Source organism: Zophobas morio, unplaced genomic scaffold, assembly GCF_036711695.1.
Source record: "Zophobas morio isolate AGI-343-1 ecotype UQ-CSIRO unplaced genomic scaffold, CSIRO_AGI_Zmor_V1 ptg000011l, whole genome shotgun sequence".
In the NCBI taxonomy this organism is placed as follows: Eukaryota; Metazoa; Arthropoda; class Insecta; order Coleoptera; family Tenebrionidae; genus Zophobas; species Zophobas morio.
The window spans coordinates 21,591,549-21,613,808 of NW_026972116.1; the positions used below are offsets into that span (position 1 = coordinate 21,591,549).

The 22,260-nt window shown below is 37.6% G+C and overlaps 1 protein-coding gene across 8 annotated transcripts in view; it reads left to right on the forward strand.

Annotated features, from left to right (window-relative positions):
* LOC135127221 (histone-lysine N-methyltransferase 2C-like) overlaps positions 1 to 22,260 on the forward strand; it is a 66,457-nt gene that overhangs the window by 10,162 nt on the left and 34,035 nt on the right. For 3 of the 8 annotated variants that reach the window (XM_064053619.1, XM_064053621.1, XM_064053623.1), the window contains exons 8-16: positions 5,279 to 7,249; positions 12,567 to 12,724; positions 12,774 to 12,991; positions 13,043 to 13,388; positions 17,202 to 17,336; positions 20,193 to 20,331; positions 20,386 to 21,116; positions 21,173 to 21,620; positions 21,680 to 22,174. In XM_064053619.1, the coding sequence (XP_063909689.1) occupies positions 5,279 to 7,249; positions 12,567 to 12,724; positions 12,774 to 12,991; positions 13,043 to 13,388; positions 17,202 to 17,336; positions 20,193 to 20,331; positions 20,386 to 21,116; positions 21,173 to 21,620; positions 21,680 to 22,174 (4,641 nt within the window). Of the gene's footprint in view, positions 1 to 5,278; positions 7,250 to 12,566; positions 12,725 to 12,773; positions 12,992 to 13,042; positions 13,389 to 17,201; positions 17,337 to 20,192; positions 21,117 to 21,172; positions 21,621 to 21,679; positions 22,175 to 22,260 lie in introns of all 8 variants that reach the window. The other 5 variants (XM_064053625.1, XM_064053618.1, XM_064053620.1 and 2 more) reach the window with 4 other exon arrangements.

A 22,260-nucleotide genomic window follows, 5' to 3' on the forward strand; every position in this document is an offset into this window, starting at 1 on the left:
AAACATGACGTATACCACATGTTTCTTTTATTTGATAGAACCTCAGTAACTTTTTTATTTTTAAAGATAAACATAATTACAGTTCTTTGACCAAATTTGTGTCATTTTAAAAGATCACTTGTATGAATAAATGACATGAGTGCAAATTTTTCAAGCTATAGTTTGTCATCAATAAATATGAATTTTTCGCCTATTTTATTGAATAACTTTTTAAGTATTGATTTTAGAATATTGGTTGTTTTTTTCGAAAAAAAACAATCTTTCCATTTATGAAAAAATACTTAGTATTTCATAAAAAAAATAAAGTTGACGTTATTTCCGGTTCTACGGGAAGTGATAATAAAAATGCGAGGTTGCCATCACATAGATCTTTTAAAATGATACAAATTTACTCAAAGAACTAGAGATCGATTATTTTCAGTTCAACATGGTGAGTGATCAGAATCTGACAACGGAGTGTCAGTCAGTAGCGTAACAATAACACTTCAGAAGGGGGTGGTTTTTTGAATTATTTTTTTTTAATCGCAAACGATAACACAGTTTTACAGCTGCGTCGATCTTAGAGTGCACGATGTCTACTGGTTTATCTTTAAGAGTAAAGAAGCTACAGGGGGGGGAAACACCCTGTATAATACTCCGATATAGCCACTTGTAGTTTTTTTCTCAATTAACGGTTGCAATTTTCAAGGTTCTATTTTTTTTTTCACATACTGTGAGGTATTGAGTTGAACAAGTCGAAAAGAATGCCGTGATTTGATTTTTTTTTTAACTTAAAAACACGTTGTGAAAGTTGATGTCATTTCCGTAAAAAATCGAAGGTGATATATTTCATTTTATAGATTTCTGTGGGTGAATTAACCAGTCGGAATTTTAAACTTCGGTCTTTTTAAATGATTTCTCAATTATTAAAGTGGAAACGCTAAACTGGAACACCCAGTATATTTTAACAAAGTTACAATAGTTTTTGTTTTTTCATCAAGAGTTTTCAACATTCAACATCGTATTTTGATGTAAAACTTCGCCATATTAAAGATGGAGGCCTGGAATTTTTTGCAGAATTCTTTAGGTATTGAGTATTTTATCTGATTTTTAAGTGTGTTTAGTGGAAATTTTCTCATATTTAAAAAGGAACACCCTGAGGTATTAAAACATTTTCGGGCTTATCTGTAGGTAAGCTTGCTTTGATACCAATTTTGTGTAGATTTATCCTAATAGCTTCTTGGAATTATTGATAGGATAAACCTGAATAAACCTGATATCAAAAGACAGCCTACTTGGAAATAAGTTCGAAAATATAAAAATTCAGGTGTCCCATTTCGAAAACATGACAAAACTGACAATTCGCAAATTCCACCACTTTGTAAAAGTTTAAATCTTATTCAACTTGTTATCTGAATGTTAAGGTTAGATGACTACAGAGTTTTTGGAAAATTCTAAAGTACCTGCTAAGATAAGACTGATTTCGGCAAATGACATATTCTCCAAGAAGTAAAGGGTGGGTGGGAGGGGCTTGTACCTACTAAGATAAGACTGGTTTTGGCAAATGACATACCTTCCAAAAAAATAAAGGGCGGGTGGGCGGGGCTAGGACTTGCTAAGATAAGACTAATTTCGGCAAATGACATACTTTCCAAGAAAATAAAGAGCGGGTGGATGGGGCAAGTACTTGCTAAGATACGACTGATTTTCTCAAATGACGTACTCTCTATAAAAAAATTGAGGTGTTGCATTTGAAAAACATTTGAAAACTTGACAATTTGCAAATTTAATCACCCTGTATATATAATTGTTTAATTTATATGATACGATACCGGTTTTTTTTTGTTTTTCTGTTGACTGCTTTGACTCAATAAAAAATGATGTGGGTTCTAAGATCGGCCAAATTGATCGACAAAAAGTGATGGGGTCCTAAGACAAGTCAGATTGGTTGACAAAAAGTGATACAGGTTTTAAGATAGCGTAAATGGTCGATAAAAAATGATCGGGTCCTAAGACAGGACCAAGTAGTCTACAGAGAATGATGTCGTTTCTAGGACAGGTCAAATTGATTGACAAAAAATGATTGGGGTTCTAAGTCAGGTCAAATTGGTCGATAAAAAATGATGGGGTCTTAAGACAGGTCCAAATTGTCGACATAAAATGATGCTGTTTCTAAGACAGGCCAAACTAGTCGACAAAAAATAATGGTGGTCCTAAGCCACGTCAAATTGATCGATACTACCTAAGACAGGACCAAATTGATCGACAAAAAATGATGGGGTCCTAAGACAGGTCAAAATTGATCGACAAAAATGATAGTGGTCCTAAAGCAGGTCTAAATGGTCGACCGAAAATGAACTCAGTTCTAACGCGGGTCAAACTAGTCGACAAAAATACTGACTATCCTAAGCCAGGTCAAATTGATCGACAAAAAATTATGGGGTCCTAAGACAGGTCCAAATGGTCTACAGAAAATGATGCTGTTTCTGAGACAAGCCAAATTAGTCGACAGAAAATTATGGCAGTCCTAAGACAGATCAAATTGATTGACAAAAAATGAAGGGGGTCCTAAGTCAGGTCAAAATTGATCGACAAAAAATGATGGGGGTTCTAAAACACGTCTAAATGGTCGACCGAAAGTGATGTCGGTTCTAAGACGGGTCAAACTAGTCGACAAAAAATATAAGCCAGATCAAATTGATCGACAAGAAAATGATGGGGTCCTAATACAGGTCCAAAGGGTTCTAAGACAGGTCAAATAAGGTCAACTGCATCAAGTTCTTTCTAAATATTCGTCTTTAGAAATGGCGGAGCTGTGAATTTTTCAATATGACTATTTTTCTTATGTATAAAAATGCAAATTTCTTGAAAACTGTTGATTAAAAAACTCTTATGTCAAATAACGTTTTTGTTCTCTTCATAAATAGTCTGAATCTGTAAAAATATATAGGTGTTCCGCTTAAAAAATACTGATTCGGGGTTGAACTTTAAATGGAACATCCTGTATATTTGATCAGGTCGTCGGCAACGTATTGTTGGAATTGATTCTGTATGATTTTTCAGAATGTAAATAAAAAATACGAACAAAATTTTCTCGAAAGTTGTAGCGTTCCTTATTTCTGTGCTTAAATGTTCGTAGTCTTTTCACAATAGATATTAACAGGCATTTCTTTTTTAACACTCACTGACAATTCCTATTGCATGACTATTACGCTTTCCATAAAAAATTGATAAGCTAACATTACGAAGTATCCCTAATTTGTACCATCTAATACTATTCACTCATTTGTTCAATGTCATACAATACCAGACGACTTTTTTTCAATCGTTTCTATATATTCATCATAGGAAATTAAAAATAGTACAAGAACACAAATATATGTCTGCAATTGTTATCAAGTCATAGAAATAAGGTAGAAACACTCATGGCTTAAAGTTCAGATATATATAGCTTCTAGGTTAATTACGTAAGTTTAATCAGAAAAATGCTAGACTGTTAACGTAAGAATGATTTATGTGAAAATTGAATTTCTCGTATCAGTTAATGCCTAGTAATACCATGTTTATCACTAAACAATAGGATCCCTTAAAAATGTATCAATATTATATTGATAGTTATTACCGTGGCCTTGTTCCACGACCAAACTATTGAATAATCCGCTTATTCAAGTGCCACTATTTGGATAAAATTACCAGACTAGAATTGTCGATCACGTGAAAGTCGCATGAACAGCCTGCGCTGAGTCGATGTTCGAAAAAGGCGCGCGATATTCAAAATAATAATTCATTTTGACATCGTGGAGTTGAACAAAACCATAGCTGAAAGTATTTTATAACTAGAAAAACCCAACAATCGACGGTCATTTTTTTTGCATTTTGCAACATTGACGTAGGAAAGTGATTTCGACAGATAAGAGCCTTCAAACCAAAGTTATCTGACTTTTATCAAGCAGGTGTTTACATGCATTTGTTTGGATGTTTGTTAAACAACTAAAAATATGTGTGATATAATATATAAATATAAATCAGGAGCCGATGAACTCCTGGTTTCAAAATTATAACCATACGAAAATTTCCAGATCGAAATTTCAATTGGCTGTTCAGAGTTTGATTAATTTTTTAGAGCCTGTTTCAACACAGCTACAAAGGTCGCTATTTTCCTGAAGAAATGTGACCTTAATAATCTCGTAATTTATTATAATTTTTTAATTTGATAACTCGACGTACAATTATTTAATAATAGCTTGTAAATATTGATGACTTTTGAACTACGAATATGACATAACCTATGACTATTTCCAGCTCGGGTGGATCTATATGGTTTATGATAACTAATTACCTAGTGGCTGTTTGCTTTTACGTGTATCAAAAAAGTCGGTAGGAACAGCTAATATTTACGTGATTATCATGTCGACGTTAATGTTGTTGATACGTATATTATCAATATTAATAATAGCGAATATCGCAATATAATAATACTGATAAAAATGTGACAGTATTTAAAAAAAAGGGAAAGATTTAGTGTCTACAAGTTAATAAAATAAAAAGTAATTCTATGGAATCACTTGAGAAGATATTGTAACTGATACTGCATAGAGTTTTTTGGATTAATTGTGTTTCGTTCTAGAATCACGAAGACATGAAATATTAAAGCTAAGATCGTCATTGAATTTCGCAAGTTTTCCTTTAATTGGGTCAAGGATGGAACTTGATTTTTTTATAGTACAGAAAAGTTTTGGCTTGAATGAATTGCATAATCTTACGACGTCTGCTTTATCAATATATTTATACGTTAAAGTACGCATTACAATTTTTACATGGTCATTATGGTATTTAGGGTCAAATATCTGTAACTGCCTCTCAAATTACGTCCAGTGTTTGTAAATTTATAACTGTTTATGCAAATGTGCAAATGAAAAATACGATGATATCTGTCTGCAATTTTTCAAGTTCAGCAGGGCATTAGTTTTATTTTCATATAGTTTCTAAACGTATTACAAAAGAAGTATTTTAAAAAAGTTTTAAAATAGATCTCATTTATCACGTTATTAAACTTGACACTTTCACGATGACTCTGTGACATCAGCAAGTTTAACGTTGAGTATAAAAAAACACACAATCAAATTTTAATGTATTCGTGTTTGAGTGCATAGAGAAATAAACCGTGCATGCGCAGTAAGAAACTGAGATGCTGAGACATTTACGAAATGTAATTTTCGAGTTACCCTCGTATTATACATACATAGTAGAAAACCCAATATGTGTATCCAAACCGAAAAGTAAGCTCTTTCCGTCGCAGGTCTCGACGATCCGAGCGAATGCGTGGCGCCTCCCCAGGAGTCCCCCTACGATGAAAATGCCGAGTTCGACAGCCCCTACCCTGTGGACGCCATCCGCAACATGGGCCTGGGTAAGGGCAAGCCCTACAGCGCCAGTAAGATCGCGAAGAAGCGGCTCGGCCTGGGCAGCGTGGGCGCCTCCGGCCGCCCCAAGGGGGTAGGCAAGGGCGTCCCCGGCAAGGTGGGCTTCATGAAGCGCCAACGTCTCACCGACTTCGGTCGGAAGCGCGGCGCCAAGGCGAAGATGCGAGGCGTCTTCGGCGTCCCGGGCGTCGGCCTCCAGCGGCCAGTCTCCGACGGGAAGAACGACGAGGAGCCGGGCGTCGAGAACCGACTCGTCCTGTGCTCGGCGAAGGACAAGTTCGTCCTGACGCAGGACATCTGCGTCATGTGCGGCGCCCTGGGGACGGATCAGGAGGGGTGTTTGATAGCTTGCGTGCAGTGCGGCCAGTGCTACCACCCGTACTGCGTCAACGTGAAAGTCACCAAGGTCATACTGCAGAAGGGGTGGCGGTGTTTGGACTGTACGGTGTGCGAGGGGTGCGGGCAGAGGAATGATGAAGCCAGACTGATACTCTGTGACGATTGTGATATATCATATCATATTTATTGTATGGATCCACCTCTGGATTACGTACCACATGGCAATTGGAAGTGTAAGTGGTGTGCGATTTGTCAGTCGTGTGGGGCCACGGACCCTGGGTTTAACTGCACGTGGATGAACAGTTTCACGGTGTGTGGGCCTTGTGCGTCGCACGTGACGTGTCCAAGTTGCTCGGAACCCTATAGCGAAGGTGACTTAATCATCCAATGTGTACAGTGTGAAAGGTGGCTGCATGGAACCTGTGACGCAATCAAAACCGAAGATGACGCAGAAAAGTGTGCCGAGGAAGGCTATAACTGTCTGCTGTGCAGACCGCGGGACGTCCCCCCACCACACCTCATACCGTCGGCCACCACCCTTAAGCCCCCCACACCTACTAAAAGCCCCGAAGTCAAATCAAACAACAACTACTACGTCGACGGCGTCTACCTCAGCGAAGTCGGTTTCAACCTAATCAAATCCCTATCAGTCGAACAAAACGGTACGCGAAAAAAGCGCAAGAAAATCGCCACGGTTCAAGACAAGGAAGCCGGGATCATGGCCACTATAGAGAGCGTGGTGGCCGGTGGAAGCACCGACAACATGCTAGAGGACAGCGCCAAGCTCGAGCTCGTCGACGTCAAAGAGGAACCCCAAGAAATCTACAAAGAGGGGATGATATGGATGAAAGAAGACGGACCACCACCTGAAGGCTTCACCCTCTTTACCATGGAAAACGGCGTCAGCGTCTTGCGCAGGAAGCGCCAACGCAACCTCCAGAAACTCGGAATCGGTGGATTTTTAGTGCGCATGCGTGGTGTGAGAACTGGCCAAGACAACGACGACATCGACGTGCTTCCGGGTCAGCTTCTTCCCACCAGCTCCGAGATGCAAATCCCTTTGGTACCACCTGAGGGCGAAAAACCGAGACGGAAACCGGTGAGGAGGAAACCGAAGAGTAAACTAGCTGAGACGTTTCCGCCGTATCTGCAGGAGGCTTTTTTCGGGAAGGAGCTCCTGGATTCGACCAAAGAGGTCGATAGTTCTAGTAGTGACGAAGAAAAGGGGTACTCGGATATGGATAAGACTATCCAGTTGACGCAGGATGAGATTAAGGCGGTGGCGGCGGTGAGCGGGAAACATGAAGGGGGTGACGGGAAACACACGCTGGATAAGAGTAAGGCGCCGATTGTGCCTAAGGAGGAAGAGGAGGAGGAGAACACGGAGGATTTGAAAGACGTTTTGGCTATCCCCGGGGATCTTCTCGATACGGAGCTCGTTAATACGATCATGAACGAAGGCGATGCGGAGCTTAATAAGAATGCGGAGTCGCTTGATGCTCTCACAGGTGGGTTGGTTTTAAGTACGTCCGATTTAAGGTGTAGTGGGCGGTATATTACGTATTGGTTGTAGACGACGGAGCTTGTGATGTAATTGGCCGTTTTTTTATGATTTTTTAATTTAATACAGGGTGAGAGAAATAGTGGCAAGGTTCGGATTTTTTTAAGTTGAGGTGTTTTTCTGTCTATAGAACTGTGAAGTTGTCCACAAAAGTTTTTAATAATTTTCAATTACGACCTATGGCTAAATATCGATCACATTATTTTTTATTATTTTTCCATCTAACTAATAATACTAATACTTTTAATAATGCTAACAATATCACATGTTTTGCACACGTCACAATAACTACGTCTTACACACTGAAAAATTAATAAAATATTTAGACCAATTTATCATCCAGAAATTCCTTAATTGTAATCGATCTGGAAGATGATGTGCGATTTTTTCGTAGTCAAGATAAGATTTTTTTGGCGAGTCTCATTCGTGGAAGGATTTTTTTTTGTTTACGAATATTAAATTTTTAAATATATTATTAAAGTTAATATTTTTATGGTTTTAAATAACCTCTGTAACTGGTTTAATTTTTAATTAAGTAGCCGGCTTAAGTAATAATAATAAGAATGGTGAAGGTGTTATCTCATTTTTTAAAATATACTTTACTCGTATTAATTTAAAAAAATACAACACGACCATGAAAGGTCTGGTGTTAAAATTCTAAATCAAATGGTATTCGAAGTACTATTTGTTGTTTTTTTGTTTTGATTGAGAGATTTGATTTAAAATTAACTTGAATATAATTAAGTAAATAAAAGTGAATAATTGAATGACCGGGTGATTTTTGATTTGTAATCTAGTTACTTCAGAAATTGGATCAAAAAATAGGTTGTAACTTGATACAGTTTAATTTAAAAAAAATGTAAAATAGTGTTTTTTAAAGTCGGCAACAAGAAATCTAAACGTGTCAAATCAGGTGATCGAGGTGGGTAGATATAGTCTGTGTGTTAATTACACGGTTGTCATAAAATTCTCTTAGAAAGTTCAAACTTGTATGAGCTGTTGCGCCGTCATGTTGAAAATATCCATTCTGCAATTCTTTAGGATCAAGCTGGTCATTAAATTCCTGCAGCATGTCCCGATACCTCGCAGTTGTAACTGATTCCTCGAAGAAAATGGGCCCAAACTTCAATTTTTCTTCCTCATCATATTTTACAGCTCGTCGAGATCTATATCAACGAATTTTTTGACCATTTTTCGAGGTTTCGAGATTAAAAAAAAATATTTTCAGACCAAATTTTCCGAGTATCTTGACCAGTAGGGACTATATGTTTTCGAATCAACTTTATGTAGCAGAATTTTTTGAACATTTTTAGGCAACTTTTGAAAAAATTTTAAATAGCCCTCATATGAATTTTTTAATCGTTTTTCGCGCTCTAGAGATACTGAAAACATTTTACTTGAAGCCGAAGTTTTCGAAAATCTTGTCAGGGGACCACTTAGAATTTATTTTTCTATCAAATTTTTTGAGGACTTTTTGGCAAGTTTTCAAAATCTCAATTTTTTATTGCCCTCCTCCCCGGATTTGAAATCGGCGTTTTAGAAATTCTTGGACAAGGACCATTTTTATGTTTTTCAGCTTGTCGAGATTTATTTCACCGAATTTTTTGAGTTTTCGAGATTTAAAAAAAAATATTTTCAGACCAACTTTTCCGAGTATCTTGATCAGCAGGGACTATGTGTTACATGTTTCGAATCAACTCTGTGTAGCAGAATTTTTTGAACATTTTTAGGCAACTTTTGAAAAAAATTTAAATAGCCCTCATATGAATTTTTTAATCGTTTTTCGCGCTCTAGAGATACTGAAAACATTTTACTTGAAGCCGAAGTTTTCGAAAATCTTGTCAGGGGACCACTTAGAATTTATTTTTCTATCAAATTTTTTGAGGACTTTTTGGCAAGTTTTCAAAATCTCAATTTTTTATTGCCCTCCTCCCCGGATTTGAAATCGGCGTTTTAGAAATTCTTGGACAAGGACCATTTTTATGTTTTTCAGCTTGTCGAGATTTATTTCACCGAATTTTTTGAGTTTTCGAGATTTAAAAAAAAATATTTTCAGACCAACTTTTCCGAGTATCTTGATCAGCAGGGACTATGTGTTACATGTTTCGAATCAACTCTGTGTAGCAGAATTTTTTGAACATTTTTAGGCAACTTTTCAAAAAATTTTAAATAACCCTCATATGCAATTTTTGATAGTTTTTCGAGCTCTAGCGATACTGAAAAAATTTTTATTCAAGCCGAAGTTTTCGAAAATCTTGTCAGAGGATCACTAACAATTTATTTTTCTAGCAAATTTTTTGAGGACTTTTTGGCAAGTTTTCAAAAATCTCAATTTTTAATGCCCTCTTCTCAGGATTTGAAATCGGCGTTTTAGAAATTCTAGAACAAGAACCATTTATACGTTTTTCAGCTCGTCGAGATTTATTTCACCGAATTTTTTGACCATTTTTCGAGTTTTCGATATTTAAAAAACAAATATTTTCAGACCAAATTTTCCGAGTGTCTTGATCAGCAGGGACTAATACGTTACGTGTTTCGAACCAACTCTATGTAGCAGAATTTTTTGAACATTTTTAGGCAACTTTTCAAAAAATTTTAAATAACCCTCATGAAATTCTTGAACAAGGACCATTTTTATGTTTTTCAGCTCGTCGAGATCTATATCACCGAACTTTTTGACAATTTTTCGAGTTTTGGAGATTTAAAAAACAAATATTTTCAGACCAAATTTTCCGAATATCTTGATCAGGGACTATATGTTACATGTTTCGAATCAACTCTATGTAGCAGAATTTTTTGAACATTTTTAGGCAACTTTTCAAAAAATTTTAAATAAGCCGAAGTTTTCGAAAATCTTGTCAGGGGACCACAACAATTCATTTTTCTATCAAATTTTTTAAAGACTTTTTGGCAACTTTTCAAAAATCTCAATTTTTTAATGCCTCCGTCCTTTCTGGATTTGAAATCGGAGTTTTAGAAAATCTTGAACGAGGAACATTTTTATATTTTGTATTTTTTTTTTTAAACGAAATCTTCTTTTCCCAACAAGAAACTAAAACCTTTAACTATCGTGTTGTTCAATTAAAACTTAAGTAACTAAAAAAAAGTCCCGATCTCAATTATTATGAATTTTTTATTCGTTGTCGTTACGTATATTAAGAAGTAAGAGCAGAATATAAGCCCCACCCACCCACCCTGTCTCAGTTGTAATGATTTTTTTTTTAAGAAGACTACGTATATTAAAAAGTAAGAGCAGAATTTAAGCCCCACCCACCCACCCTGTCTCAGGTGTAATGATTTTTTTTATTCGTTGGCAGACCCAGCGCCGGAGTTTAATTGCAAAATACATATTTCACATGGTAATTTCTTGTAGAGAAATGAGGATTTTGCAACTAAGCTCCGCCCTCGGCTCACGATGAATAAAAAAATCATCACAATTGAGAGAGGGTGGGTGGGCGGGGCTTATATTTTGTACATTTTTTCTTAATAAACGAAGTCTTCTTTTCCCAACAAGAAACTGAAAACATGCTGAACTATTGTGTTGTTCACAAAAACACTATGTAGTATCTACATATATTGAGATTTTTAGGCAAATTTTCAAAAAAAAATAAGTAGCCTTCATATAAATTTTTTTACTGAAAAAATTTTGCTTTAAGCCGAAGTTTTCGAAAATCTTCTTAGGGACCACTAACAATTTGTTTTTCTGTCAAATTTTTTGAGGACTTTTAGGCCAGTTTTTCAAATATCTCAATTTTTCAATGCCCTCCACGAATTTTTTGACCTGTTTCGAGTTTTACAGATATTAAAAAAAAATCAAACCGAATTTTTAGAAAATTTTGTTCGGGGACAATTGATCTGTTTTTCGAATCAGCTTGTCAACTTCTATATTCTCGAATCTTTGGAAGATTTTTAGACATTTTTTCAGAAATCCGGCAACATTTTTCTTGGGGTGAAAATTTTTCTTCTGTGTCAAAACACACCTGGATCGTGATAATTCACTCCGAAATAAAGGAATAGTCTTTAAAAAGACTGATTTTTGTCGAAAATTGTAAAAATAATAAACGAAAACTAGGTCACAAATCAAAAAAAAAAAAAAATCACAAGGTTCATTACTTAGCATTGGGATGTTACCAAGTATTAAGTACGCTTTGGGTAACTTATAAAATTATTTCGTAATCCTCAGCCGCTTCTGGACTAGAAAAATTACGCGTTATTTTATAAATATTTAACTTAAAATCAACGTCCACATCATTTTTCAGGTTTTTTTTTTCAAAATTCAATATTGTTTCATCCATTTTCCTATGCACAATCCAATACAGAGCAGACGGAGTTCGGATGTAGGAAAAAAAAACAAATAATGCGTGGTACAAAGATAACTTGTCTGAATTCAACTTTTTATTGATCAGTTAATGAATTTATCTTCAAATCTTTTTAACATAAAAACTCAATTTATATACGATAATATTTTACAACAAATAGAAAATTGAACACATTGTTTATTCATATCGACAATTTCCCCATTGTCCATACAAATGTTGACGTTGCAACAAAATAAAAGAAAACATGTTATTGTAGTAGCGTTTGTTTATTTGTGTCTTCGACTGACTAGGAGGATTAAATTTACTTTTTAATCCCAGTTGTATTAAAAGTGACACTTAAATCCTGTCGAATAAAGAGTGAGTAATGGACACACTTTTAGTGCCAAAGTGCATTTTTACGTTCGATTTATCGCACAATTGAAAATAATTACTTGCTATTTTTGTTGGTATTAAATTAAAAAATTTAATCTAGAATTCGTAGAAAGATATGTCGTAATACTCTTGACTTGACAACTATGATTCCATTGATTTATAGTATCATCGTTTCAATGTAGTTTTAGAAGAAAATGTATTTTTCAACGGAAAAATTGAACATAGCTAATACGCATTGTCTGCAAATTGTTATTGTTATTAATTCAGAAAGTTTCACTGTAATCGAGGTCTTAACTCAATTTAAAAAAAATACTGTTGAATTGTGTTAAAAATCGAATTAGTCGCTAAAGTAAATTGTATTTTGTTGTACAGTACTGACAACCAGACAACATGGTTTATAACGAAGAATCTGAAAATTGTGTTGACATATTTAAGAAAAATGTACACAAAACTAAAAAAATCAGAATGATTACGTCGTCTACAATCACTAATCAGAATTTTGCTCACGAATTTATACCGCTTACTAATACCTACAAGACCTACTACAGATACAAATCGCCACTTTTCTTGTAGCCACCAATTTAGCTGACGAAACTGATATAACTAACACATTAGCAAGCGCAAGTACTTCCAAAGATACCAAAGATGAACTTACCGATATATTGGGACCCAATTTTAACCTCGAAACCATGCCAAGTATTAATAGTAAGGACGTGGAGGACATATTTAAAGTAAGTTATCAACAACGTGTAAAATTGTTGTTAAAAGTTACAATTACAGGGAGTGTTAACCGACGATTCTCAGGAATCTCAAGAAAGCAACGTTTTCCCCATCCAAAACCCCAACTCATTCAACACCACCACACCTCAAACCATACCTCCACACCCCGTTACAGCGCCACCTGTACGCCCGACAGCTCTACCAGCGGTCAACCAGAGCAACTTAAACTCTCCGTTGAACTTCCCTCCGCCGTCCCCATACCAGTCAGAGTACAGCAAGTACGTTATTCGTCGCCGAATTCGACTGTTGCCTCTAACCCCGTTTTACAGTAGCCCACAGTTTAGTCCGGCGTTCTCCGAACCTCCTAGTCCTTGGGTGTCGGTCAACGACAACGCCGACATGGACACGCCTCCGGCTGGGGCTCAGTCAACCTATAACCAAAGATCGTCGGAAAAAATGAAGGCGGACGAGGGTCTGGGCAACGGCGCCACGATCTCCGCTGTGTTGTACGCGAATATAAACCAACCGGAGTGGAAGACGGAGTTCCCGAATTGGAGCGACAGGTATAAGCAGATACTGAAGAAGTGGAGGACGCTTAGCTCGGAGCAGAAGGCGCCGTATTTGCAGCAAGCTAGGGATAATAGGTCTGCTTTGAGGATGAAGAAGCAGCAGCAGGTATGTAGTCGTTGGGGCGGTTATTTTGGGGCGTGTTTTTCGTTATTTTTTGTTGATATTGTGGTCCGGGTTTAACGTGTTTGGTTTATAGGAGGCTAAGTTTGAGGCTGGAGGAAGTTATGGAAAACAAAAGGTGCGCGGTGAATGAATTGTTTTATTTGAATCGGGTGTTTAATGCTACCGTGTTTTTGGAATCCACGATTTAGCTGTTATTAAAAAAATCAATATTCTACTGTCTGGGATATTTCTGGATTTAGAACAACCGATTTGACATTGTCGAGATGTCATTAATACGTAAATTCTTTAATTACGTGATAGCGTCAGAGGAATTTGTATCTTTTTACGTTTTCATTCCAGGTAGATTCATTCTCGTATCGAATTTTACCGGTCAAGTTATTGTGTAATATTTTGTAATACGGTTTATATCACACCTCAGCACGAAACATTTTTTTTATTGTTTTGTGGAGAATCTTTAATAGCGCCGGGTTTGGGTAAAACTAGTGTAGCTATTTACTGTTCCAGATGTTTTTAGGCAAAGTAGGCCATGTAAATCTAGTAATTTTGTTGGTAACCAATTTCGTATATGCAAAAATCCCTAATGAAAAATCGAATTTATCAGATTAGGTTAAGTTATTTTTAATGTAAGGTTAGAAAATTTGACACTGTTGCCAGTAATTTTACACTTTCTATTTTCCATTCCATAAGTACGATTTAAAGCACTGAAGTGACAATTATTATTTCAGACTTTAAAGCATAGTCAATATAATCAAAAAAATTTGCTTCCTGAGCTAAGGAAGTACAGTAATCGAGTCCATCGGACTTTTCATGACCCTAGAGTACGAAAAAAGTAGTCTCCCGTTTCCGTTTGTCTGTCTGGTGTCTGTACCCATTTTTCTGTAGATGTAGATGGTTAAATGCTAACCAAAATTTTGCTAATCATCCCCACCAACAATTTGATGGCGTCATTTCAAAGAATTCTATGTTTATTAGATTTAACTGTTATACAACAATATGGACCTGTAAATGTGGTGTACGAATCCGCTTTGAGTTTTTCCCTAACCATTCAAATTTTTGTAAAAACAATGCACCCTATAATAACAGTTTACCATAAGCGTAAGGGATCCCGGTCGTGGTCTAGTCGTTACGAGTCAGGAATGGAGACCGGAAGTCGCGCGTTCGATTCCAAACTTGGCCTATCGCTTTTTTTGTTTTTTTTTATCTCTTTCTCTCGCATTGTGGATTATCTATGTTTATGGCGTCATAACAAAATAATATTGTATTGATGACATTACCCCCCGTTCTTGAAAAGGTGAGAATACGCCCCTCTTTATTTAAAAATGTAAAAACCTTCTCGGGGGTCCCAATTGTTTTTTTTTTTTTTTAATGTAAAACTCTCGGGGGTCCCAACTGTCTTTTAAAAATGTAAAACCGTCTCGGGGGCGCCAAGTGTCTTTTTAAGAATGTAAAACCTTGTCGGGAGCCCCAAATGTCTTTTTTTTAAGAATATGAAACCTTCTCGGGGGTCCCAACTGTCTTTTTTAAAAATGTAAAACCTCGGGGGTCCCAACTGTTCTTTTTTTTTAATGTAAAACCTCGGGAGTCCCAACTATCTTTTTTAAAAATATAAAACCTCGGAGGTCCCAACTGTCTTTTTTAAAGATGTAAAACCTTCTCGGGGGTCTCAATTGTCTTTTTTAAAAATGTAAAACCTTCTCGGGAGCCCCAAATGTCTTTTTTTAAGAATATGAAACATTCTGGGGGGTCCCAACTGTCTTTTAAAAATGTAAAACCTTCTCGGGGGTCCCAACTGTCTTTTTTAAAAATATAAAACCTTCTCGGGGGTCCCAACTATCTTTTTTAAAAATGTAAAACCTTCTCGGGGGTCCCAACTGTTCGTTTTAAAAATGTAAAACCTCGGGGGCCCCAACTGTCTTTTTTTTTTAGATGTAAAACCTCGGGGCCGCCAAGTGTCTTTTTTTAGAAACTAAACCGTCTCAGGGGTCCCAACTATCTTTTTTAAAAATGTAAAACCTTCTCAGGGATCTCAACTGTCTTTTTTAAAAATGTAAAACCTTCTCGGGGGTCCCAACTGTCTTTTTTTAAAATGTAAAACCTTCTCGGGGGTCCCAACTGTCTTTTTTAAAAATGTAAAATCTTCTCAGGAGCGCCAAGTGTCTTTTTTTAAGGATCTAAACCTTCTCGGGGGTCCCAACTGTCTTTTTTAAAAATGTAAAACTTTCTCGGGGGTCGCAAATTTTTTTTTTTTAAGAAGATGAAACCTTCTCGAAGGTCCCAATTGCCTTTTTTAAAAATCTAAAACCTTCTCGGGGGCGCCAAATGTTTTTTTTTAGAATGTGATACCTTCTCGAGGGTCCCAACTATCTTTTAAAAATGTAAAACCTTCTCGGGGACGCCAAGTATCTTTTTTTAAGAGTATGAAACCTTCTCGGGGGTTCCAACTGTCTTTTTTTAAAAATATAAAAACCTTCTCGGGGTCCCCAAATGTCTTTTTTTAAGAAGATGAAACCTTCTCGGGGGTCTCAATTGCCTTTTTTAAAAATGTAAAACTTACTCGGGGGTCCCAACTGTCTTTTTTAAAAATGTAAAACCTTCTCGGGGGCGCCAAGTGTCTTTTTTAAAAATGTAAAACCCTCTCAGGGATCTTAACTGTCTTTTTTAAAAATGTAAAACCTTCTCGGGGATCCCAACTGTCTTTTTTAAAAATGTAAAACCTTCTCAGGGGTGCCAAATCTCTTTTTAATAATGGAAAACCTTCTCGGGGGTTCAAACTGTTTTTTTTTAATGTAAAAGCTTCTCGGGGGCCCCAAATGTCTTTTTTTTAAGAATATGAAACCTTGTCGGGGGTACCAATTGTCCTTTTTTAAAGAAGGCGAAACCTTGTGGGGGGACCCAAGTGTTTTTTTAAATTAAATTAAATTAATTTTTTCACTAGAAAATATTACTGGCTTCCAACTGGACTGATGATATGATGCGTTGTCCATAAACACTACACATTTTTTGTTCAACTTAGCCAAAGCAGGAATAATTTTGAAAAAGTGTCCTGTCCATTGTTTCGTAATAATCTCTATCATTGTATTTCGAATTTAATAAAAATTTACAACAATCTAAAAACCCAAATCGACTTCCTGCTTGTGGAATTGTAAATCTTGATCCTTCACTTTTACTAATTTTGGCTCACTTTTGTCTAAAAACATCTTGAACGAGTAATAAAGTAGGTACTATTTTATTAAAAACTCATCTTGTCCATTTTTTTTATTTGTTATTATTAATAAAATAGTTTACTAGGTAAAACTAAAATAATGTATATCTTTATAAAACGAAAAGTGCAAAGACATATGGTCCATGTAGTGCTAAATAATCTGTTCGAGCGTTTTTGTCAAATTTTGTTCCTAAATTTATCTTAGATTTGATGAACACACTATATATCAACTTATACTTGTATTTTAAGTAGAAAGTTTTGACAAATATTCGTAATGTCGACTTTTGTTTTCCATATAATACATAACTTCAGTCTCAAATTTAGTTGTTTATAGTTAATATTATACGTCAATCACGTTAGTTCCGGACTATGGCAAGAACCAAAGCAACCGTGGTCCGAGTGTCGCCCTTAAAAACCCATTATTTATCGATTTTGATTCTCCACGCTTCAGCATAAACCGGTGCTGTGGGTTGTGACTAACCGTATGCGTTCCAAATCAATGTACTCTGTGTCCGCCTCCGTGACATAGCATTGCTTGCTAGTAGTCCGAACCACCGCCGCCCGCTAGTTCTGTATGTGTGTTTACCTCCCAGTCACAGATAAGCAAGGAAGCATCGAGCGCGACGTCGGCAACGACGACGAAGGCGCCGCCTCCCGCAGCCGCCCCCGTCAGCAACAACGTCATTCCCTCAACCCAGGTCCCCGCCATCGTCGCTCCAGTGTCAGAGGTGTGCACCCAACAGTCGCGGCCTGCGCCACCACTAACCACCGCTTCCACTAGCTCTGTGTCTGTCTCCCCACCAGTAACACCCCGCCCCACCTCACTAACGCCCTGCCCCCCCTCACTGACGCCCTCGCCCTCCACCCAGCAACAGTTCACCGTGCACGGTCAGTTCCTCGGGCCGGGCGACCACTGCGGCCCCGCCCCGAATGTCACGGTCAATCCGCTCTACCAACCGAATGTCGTTAATGAGCAGAGTCCCACCCTCCCGTTACTAAGGACCAATAATATCCAACAACAAACCACCACACCACCCGCAAGCGACCAACAGATCCGCGTCTTGACTCCCTCAGAGATCATGCGCACTCTTCCCTCCCTCTGTCAGGAAAACTATGAACCTCAACCGCCGGTGAGAACCTGTATTCAGTGTGGACGATTTTATCCAGCTTTTTTCAGTTTCCTATTTTTTACTACTTTTTTGTTTTATGGTGATTCATATGCGTTTTTTTGTTTTTACGTCGTTTTGTTTGGTCTGTGTTGTCTCTTGTTGCTGAGTTTCGAAATGCGCTTGGAGAGTCGGATTTTAAAAAAAATGTATATAATTTTTTGAGAATGCTATCGGAAAATTTGGGGTTACAGTTGGCAGAGAATGTAAATTTTTAAACTTATTTTAGCATGCACAGTTTAGATGTTTTTGTTATGTGTATGGTATAATTTGATAATTACTGGTTGATTTTGTTAACAAAAGGCACATAAACAAGATAAAAATAAAAGTAAATACTACCCACTGTAATAATAGAGAATTTTAAAACGCACACGAAAACAGCATGCAATTTGTTAAATATAGACATCCCTAGGCCCTTTTTTTTTCATAGAACGTGAAAAGCTTGTATGTTGTCAGGACTGATTCTGATTTCAGGTTTTAATAATGCAGATGTTTTTGAAGCTTTTATTTATTTGCGACATAATTAAATTTTGGGATACTTTAATAATCACTTTCCGGTCATAGCTATGGAAGTATTGTAATCGAGTCAATCGGGGAACTGGTTAGTTTCATATTTTCACGACGTGTCAGTACCCCTAGAGTACAAAAACACAGGTCTTCCGTTTCCGTCTGTCTGTCTGCCCGCCGCGGTCTGTGCCGGTTTTTGTTAGACAGATGATCTTGGAAACTTCCGAACCGATTGTTGTCAAATTATATGTGTGTATTATAATTATGAATATCATGTAGATAGTGAAACGCTAACCAAAATTTTCCTAAACATCCTTACCAACAATGTGATGACGTCACCCCAAAATTGTAAAGATAACAGTCCTACACGTTTAGTTTATGAATCCGTTTTGAGTTTTACTCGACATATCCAGTGTTTATTTTAAACATACCCATAGCACGCTTATTTGCATTTACTTTAACATTACATACATATATTTATTTTAACTTATAGGGGGCTTCTAAAAAAAAAAAAAAATCAAATTTTATAATTTTCGAAAAAGCTAGATGTTTTACTATACGTCCGGGGCGAGGGAAGTTTTCTCGTAATAATTTGCTACCATTTTTTTTTATTTAATATGCAAGGAATATGTAAACGAAGATAAAGAATAGAGATCAAATGTTACAATTTATCTCAGGAACTACATAATGGACTTTTTTTTTTATTTATGGTAAGTGACTAAAATTGTTGTAGTGATTACAGAACATTAACAAAACTTTATTATTCATCCCTTATAAAAAATTGATGACGTCATTAAAAATATATTAAAAATATATGATCATTTTACTGGTACTTGTATGAACTAGTTGTTTTTTTTTTTTTTCAGAAATAGATCTTTTGATTTTCGTAAAAGCCAATGATGTTTTTAAAAAATGTGTGTAAAATTCGAAAATTTCGGTATATCTGTTAGAAACACGTACGATCTATTTTTTTAAGCATTAAGTTAAACGCATTACGTATCAAGTGCGATTGAAAAACTTAAAAAAATCCCTATTAAAAATTAAAAATTCGAATTGCCATACACGCAGTATTGTTTATGCTTCAGGGGCGAGGAAAGTTCGATTTAATTTTTTCGTATGTTGATTTTCTAGTATAGGCCACCTAAATAATTCAATAAAATTTTAACAACTTTCACTTTTCAGATTTTATGATTACAATTTCCTGCCAGTTGTGCTGCTGTTTTTATTGCTTTAGTTAAGTTTCAAGTTTAAACAAACAACAGGAAGTAAAAATTAAACAGTGTACTTCAAGTGTGCTAAACTAAAAAGTGCCACATTGTGTTATAATCACCAACTCGTAATACAAATTTTCTGCAATGAAAATTATCAGATTAGAATTCTTTTCACTTTCGATTGCATTACATTCAACCGCATTTTATTGAGGAACGTCATTGTGTTAACGCATGCACGACTGAAATAAATTTCACACGAAATAATTTTATAAGGGTACCACTCAGTTTATAAAACTGTCATTTTTAGCATTTTTGTAATTCAGACTTGTTAATCGAATTAACAAATCTTTATTGAAAAAGTGTTCGTCCAGTCCAAAAGTCCCGCTTCTCCTAGTCCTAAATTACACGGATAAGTATCAGAGCAACGTAGTATTTAATAACTAAAAACGTGAATAAAACCAATTGTGGTGATGGTAATTAATGTTGCTGTTTTGATTCTAATCGTAATCGAGTAGATTAGGTACTTAAAAAAACGTACATAATGTGATAGTTGTCTTTCTATTTAACAATTTTATTCTTTTGATTAGCATGGCTTTTCTTTGTTGTTTTGTCACGTTGTTGTATCGTTTCAATGTAGTTCGTACTTTCACATTTCGAACACCCTGATCTTTTCACTTCTAACATCCCCGATTTATTTTAGGACCAAGAAAAAGTCGCGCATCAGCATAAATCAGCCCGTGAAGCCGAACAGGAGCGTCAGTGGAAACAGCTTCAAGCCACTCGACAGCAGCAAGCCCAACAACAACAAAACATCATCCACGAGCAGCGCGTCCAATGTAGTAAATCCTCAACCCCCAACTTCCACAACAACATAATCTCGTATGTTTTTTCAGCTATAGCACGTGTGCAGAGACAAATCTCCGACCCTACGCCGTTTTCGTTCCAACAGGAACAAACCCCGCAGGAACTCAGTCCCGTCGCCTCACCTTCCCCGAATCCCCGACAGATCCTCTCGATGGGTATAAAATCACCCACTTTCACACACCCAGCGCAGCCGGCGCCTATGCGCCCGATTCCTCCAACACAGGCACCTCTAGACTTCAGTACACCCGACAGCGACCCCTACGCTAAAGCCCCGTCGACGCCAAAGTTACCACAACCCACTTTCCAAAACAACAGGTTACCGGCAGATCCTTACGCCCACCAACCTTCTACTCCTAGACCCCAGTTCCAAATTCGTCCTCCTTTGCAGGCCCTGAGTGCTCCGGTCCGGGCTGCTGAAGCCCCGGAGCTGAACAGGCAGCTGAGGGATTTGCTGCAGAGGCAGCAATTCAAGAAGTTGGACGATCAGTTGTTGGCGGGCAAGGGGCAGCAGCGCGTCTGGCCGCCGACGGAAGCTAGTCAAGAGGTGGAGACTCCAGTGGTCTCGACGAACTCGGTGAGCACGGGAGATGCGACGTTCAGGCAGCCGCTGCCGCCGAGTATAGTGCGGCCGAGGATGCCGGTGCCGGTGTCAGGGATTCCGAGACAACCGGGGAGCCACCTGGGGCTGCGAATGCAGCTGGATCCGAGAATACAAGGGTTGGACCCGAGGATGAGGTTGCTTCTGCAACAGCAGCAACAAGTAAGTGGAGTTAAAAAAATTTTAATATGTTATCAATTATCATTTTTGTCGTGCAGAGAATACTACAACAAACAGTGGTAAATCAGCAGCAGCAGCAACAACAACAGCAGCAACAGACGCAGTCTGCGCAACCGCCTCCACAAGTGTTCTCCGGTGGTACGGTTCGATTTACAAGTATAGTGCGACCTACTAGTGTTGAGCAGTACGAGCAGCTGTTGCCAAGACAACAGCCTACTTTTCAACCAAGAGCCGCCGATCCACAGGGTCCACCTCGATTGCCTGTTAGTCAGATCGCGAATATCCAGAGGCCACCGTTGAGTCAAACTCCGGCCGTTTCTGCTCCAGCCACCAATCAGGCTGAGAATGCCGTTAGTGATCAAGAAATCCCGGATAATGTGACCGCTGAGCTTGAAAAGCTGGAACAGGAAACTGGGACGATGGCGGAGCTGCAGGGTGTTGGAGATATTCTAGGAGGGCTAGGTGACGACGACGACGAGCTTCTAGGTACTTTTTCCCTTTTATAACTTGAGTTTGTTATTATTGTGTGTATATATTTCTCGTAGCTGAAATGGGTGCCGACTTCAACATTCTGGAGTACGCAGACCCGGAAGCTCTACCAGGCGAGAAAACCAACATTTTGGATATAGAATTAGAAGAAGAACCCATCAAGAACGAAAAGAAAGTCAAAGTAGAGTTACCAAAAGCGCCCGGCAAACCCAACATTGCTAATCAACTGAAAAAGGAAGCGGTGCCTCCGGTTACCTCCGTCATTTCGGCACCACAGTCGTTAGCTAATAATATTCATCCGCCGCCTCTTGCTATTTCTCAAGCTCAGACTAACCATCCGTTGGGTACTGGCATCACTACGCATTTAACTCCGCAGCAAATCCACCAACAGATGTTGCATCAGGTGCAGCAAGCGGCCGCCCATGGGAAACCCATGCCGCCGGGTTCCAGACTACAAACACCCGATGGGTTCGTCGGAATTGTTACCCCCAACAATAACGTACAGTTGCAGTTACCGCAGGGTTACCACCAAAGATTACTAGTGACTCAGTGTAAGTACCTTCTGATTTCACAGTGCGTCAAAATTCATGATTTGATTTTAAAATCACATGATCAGAGTGTTCGAGAAACTGACAAA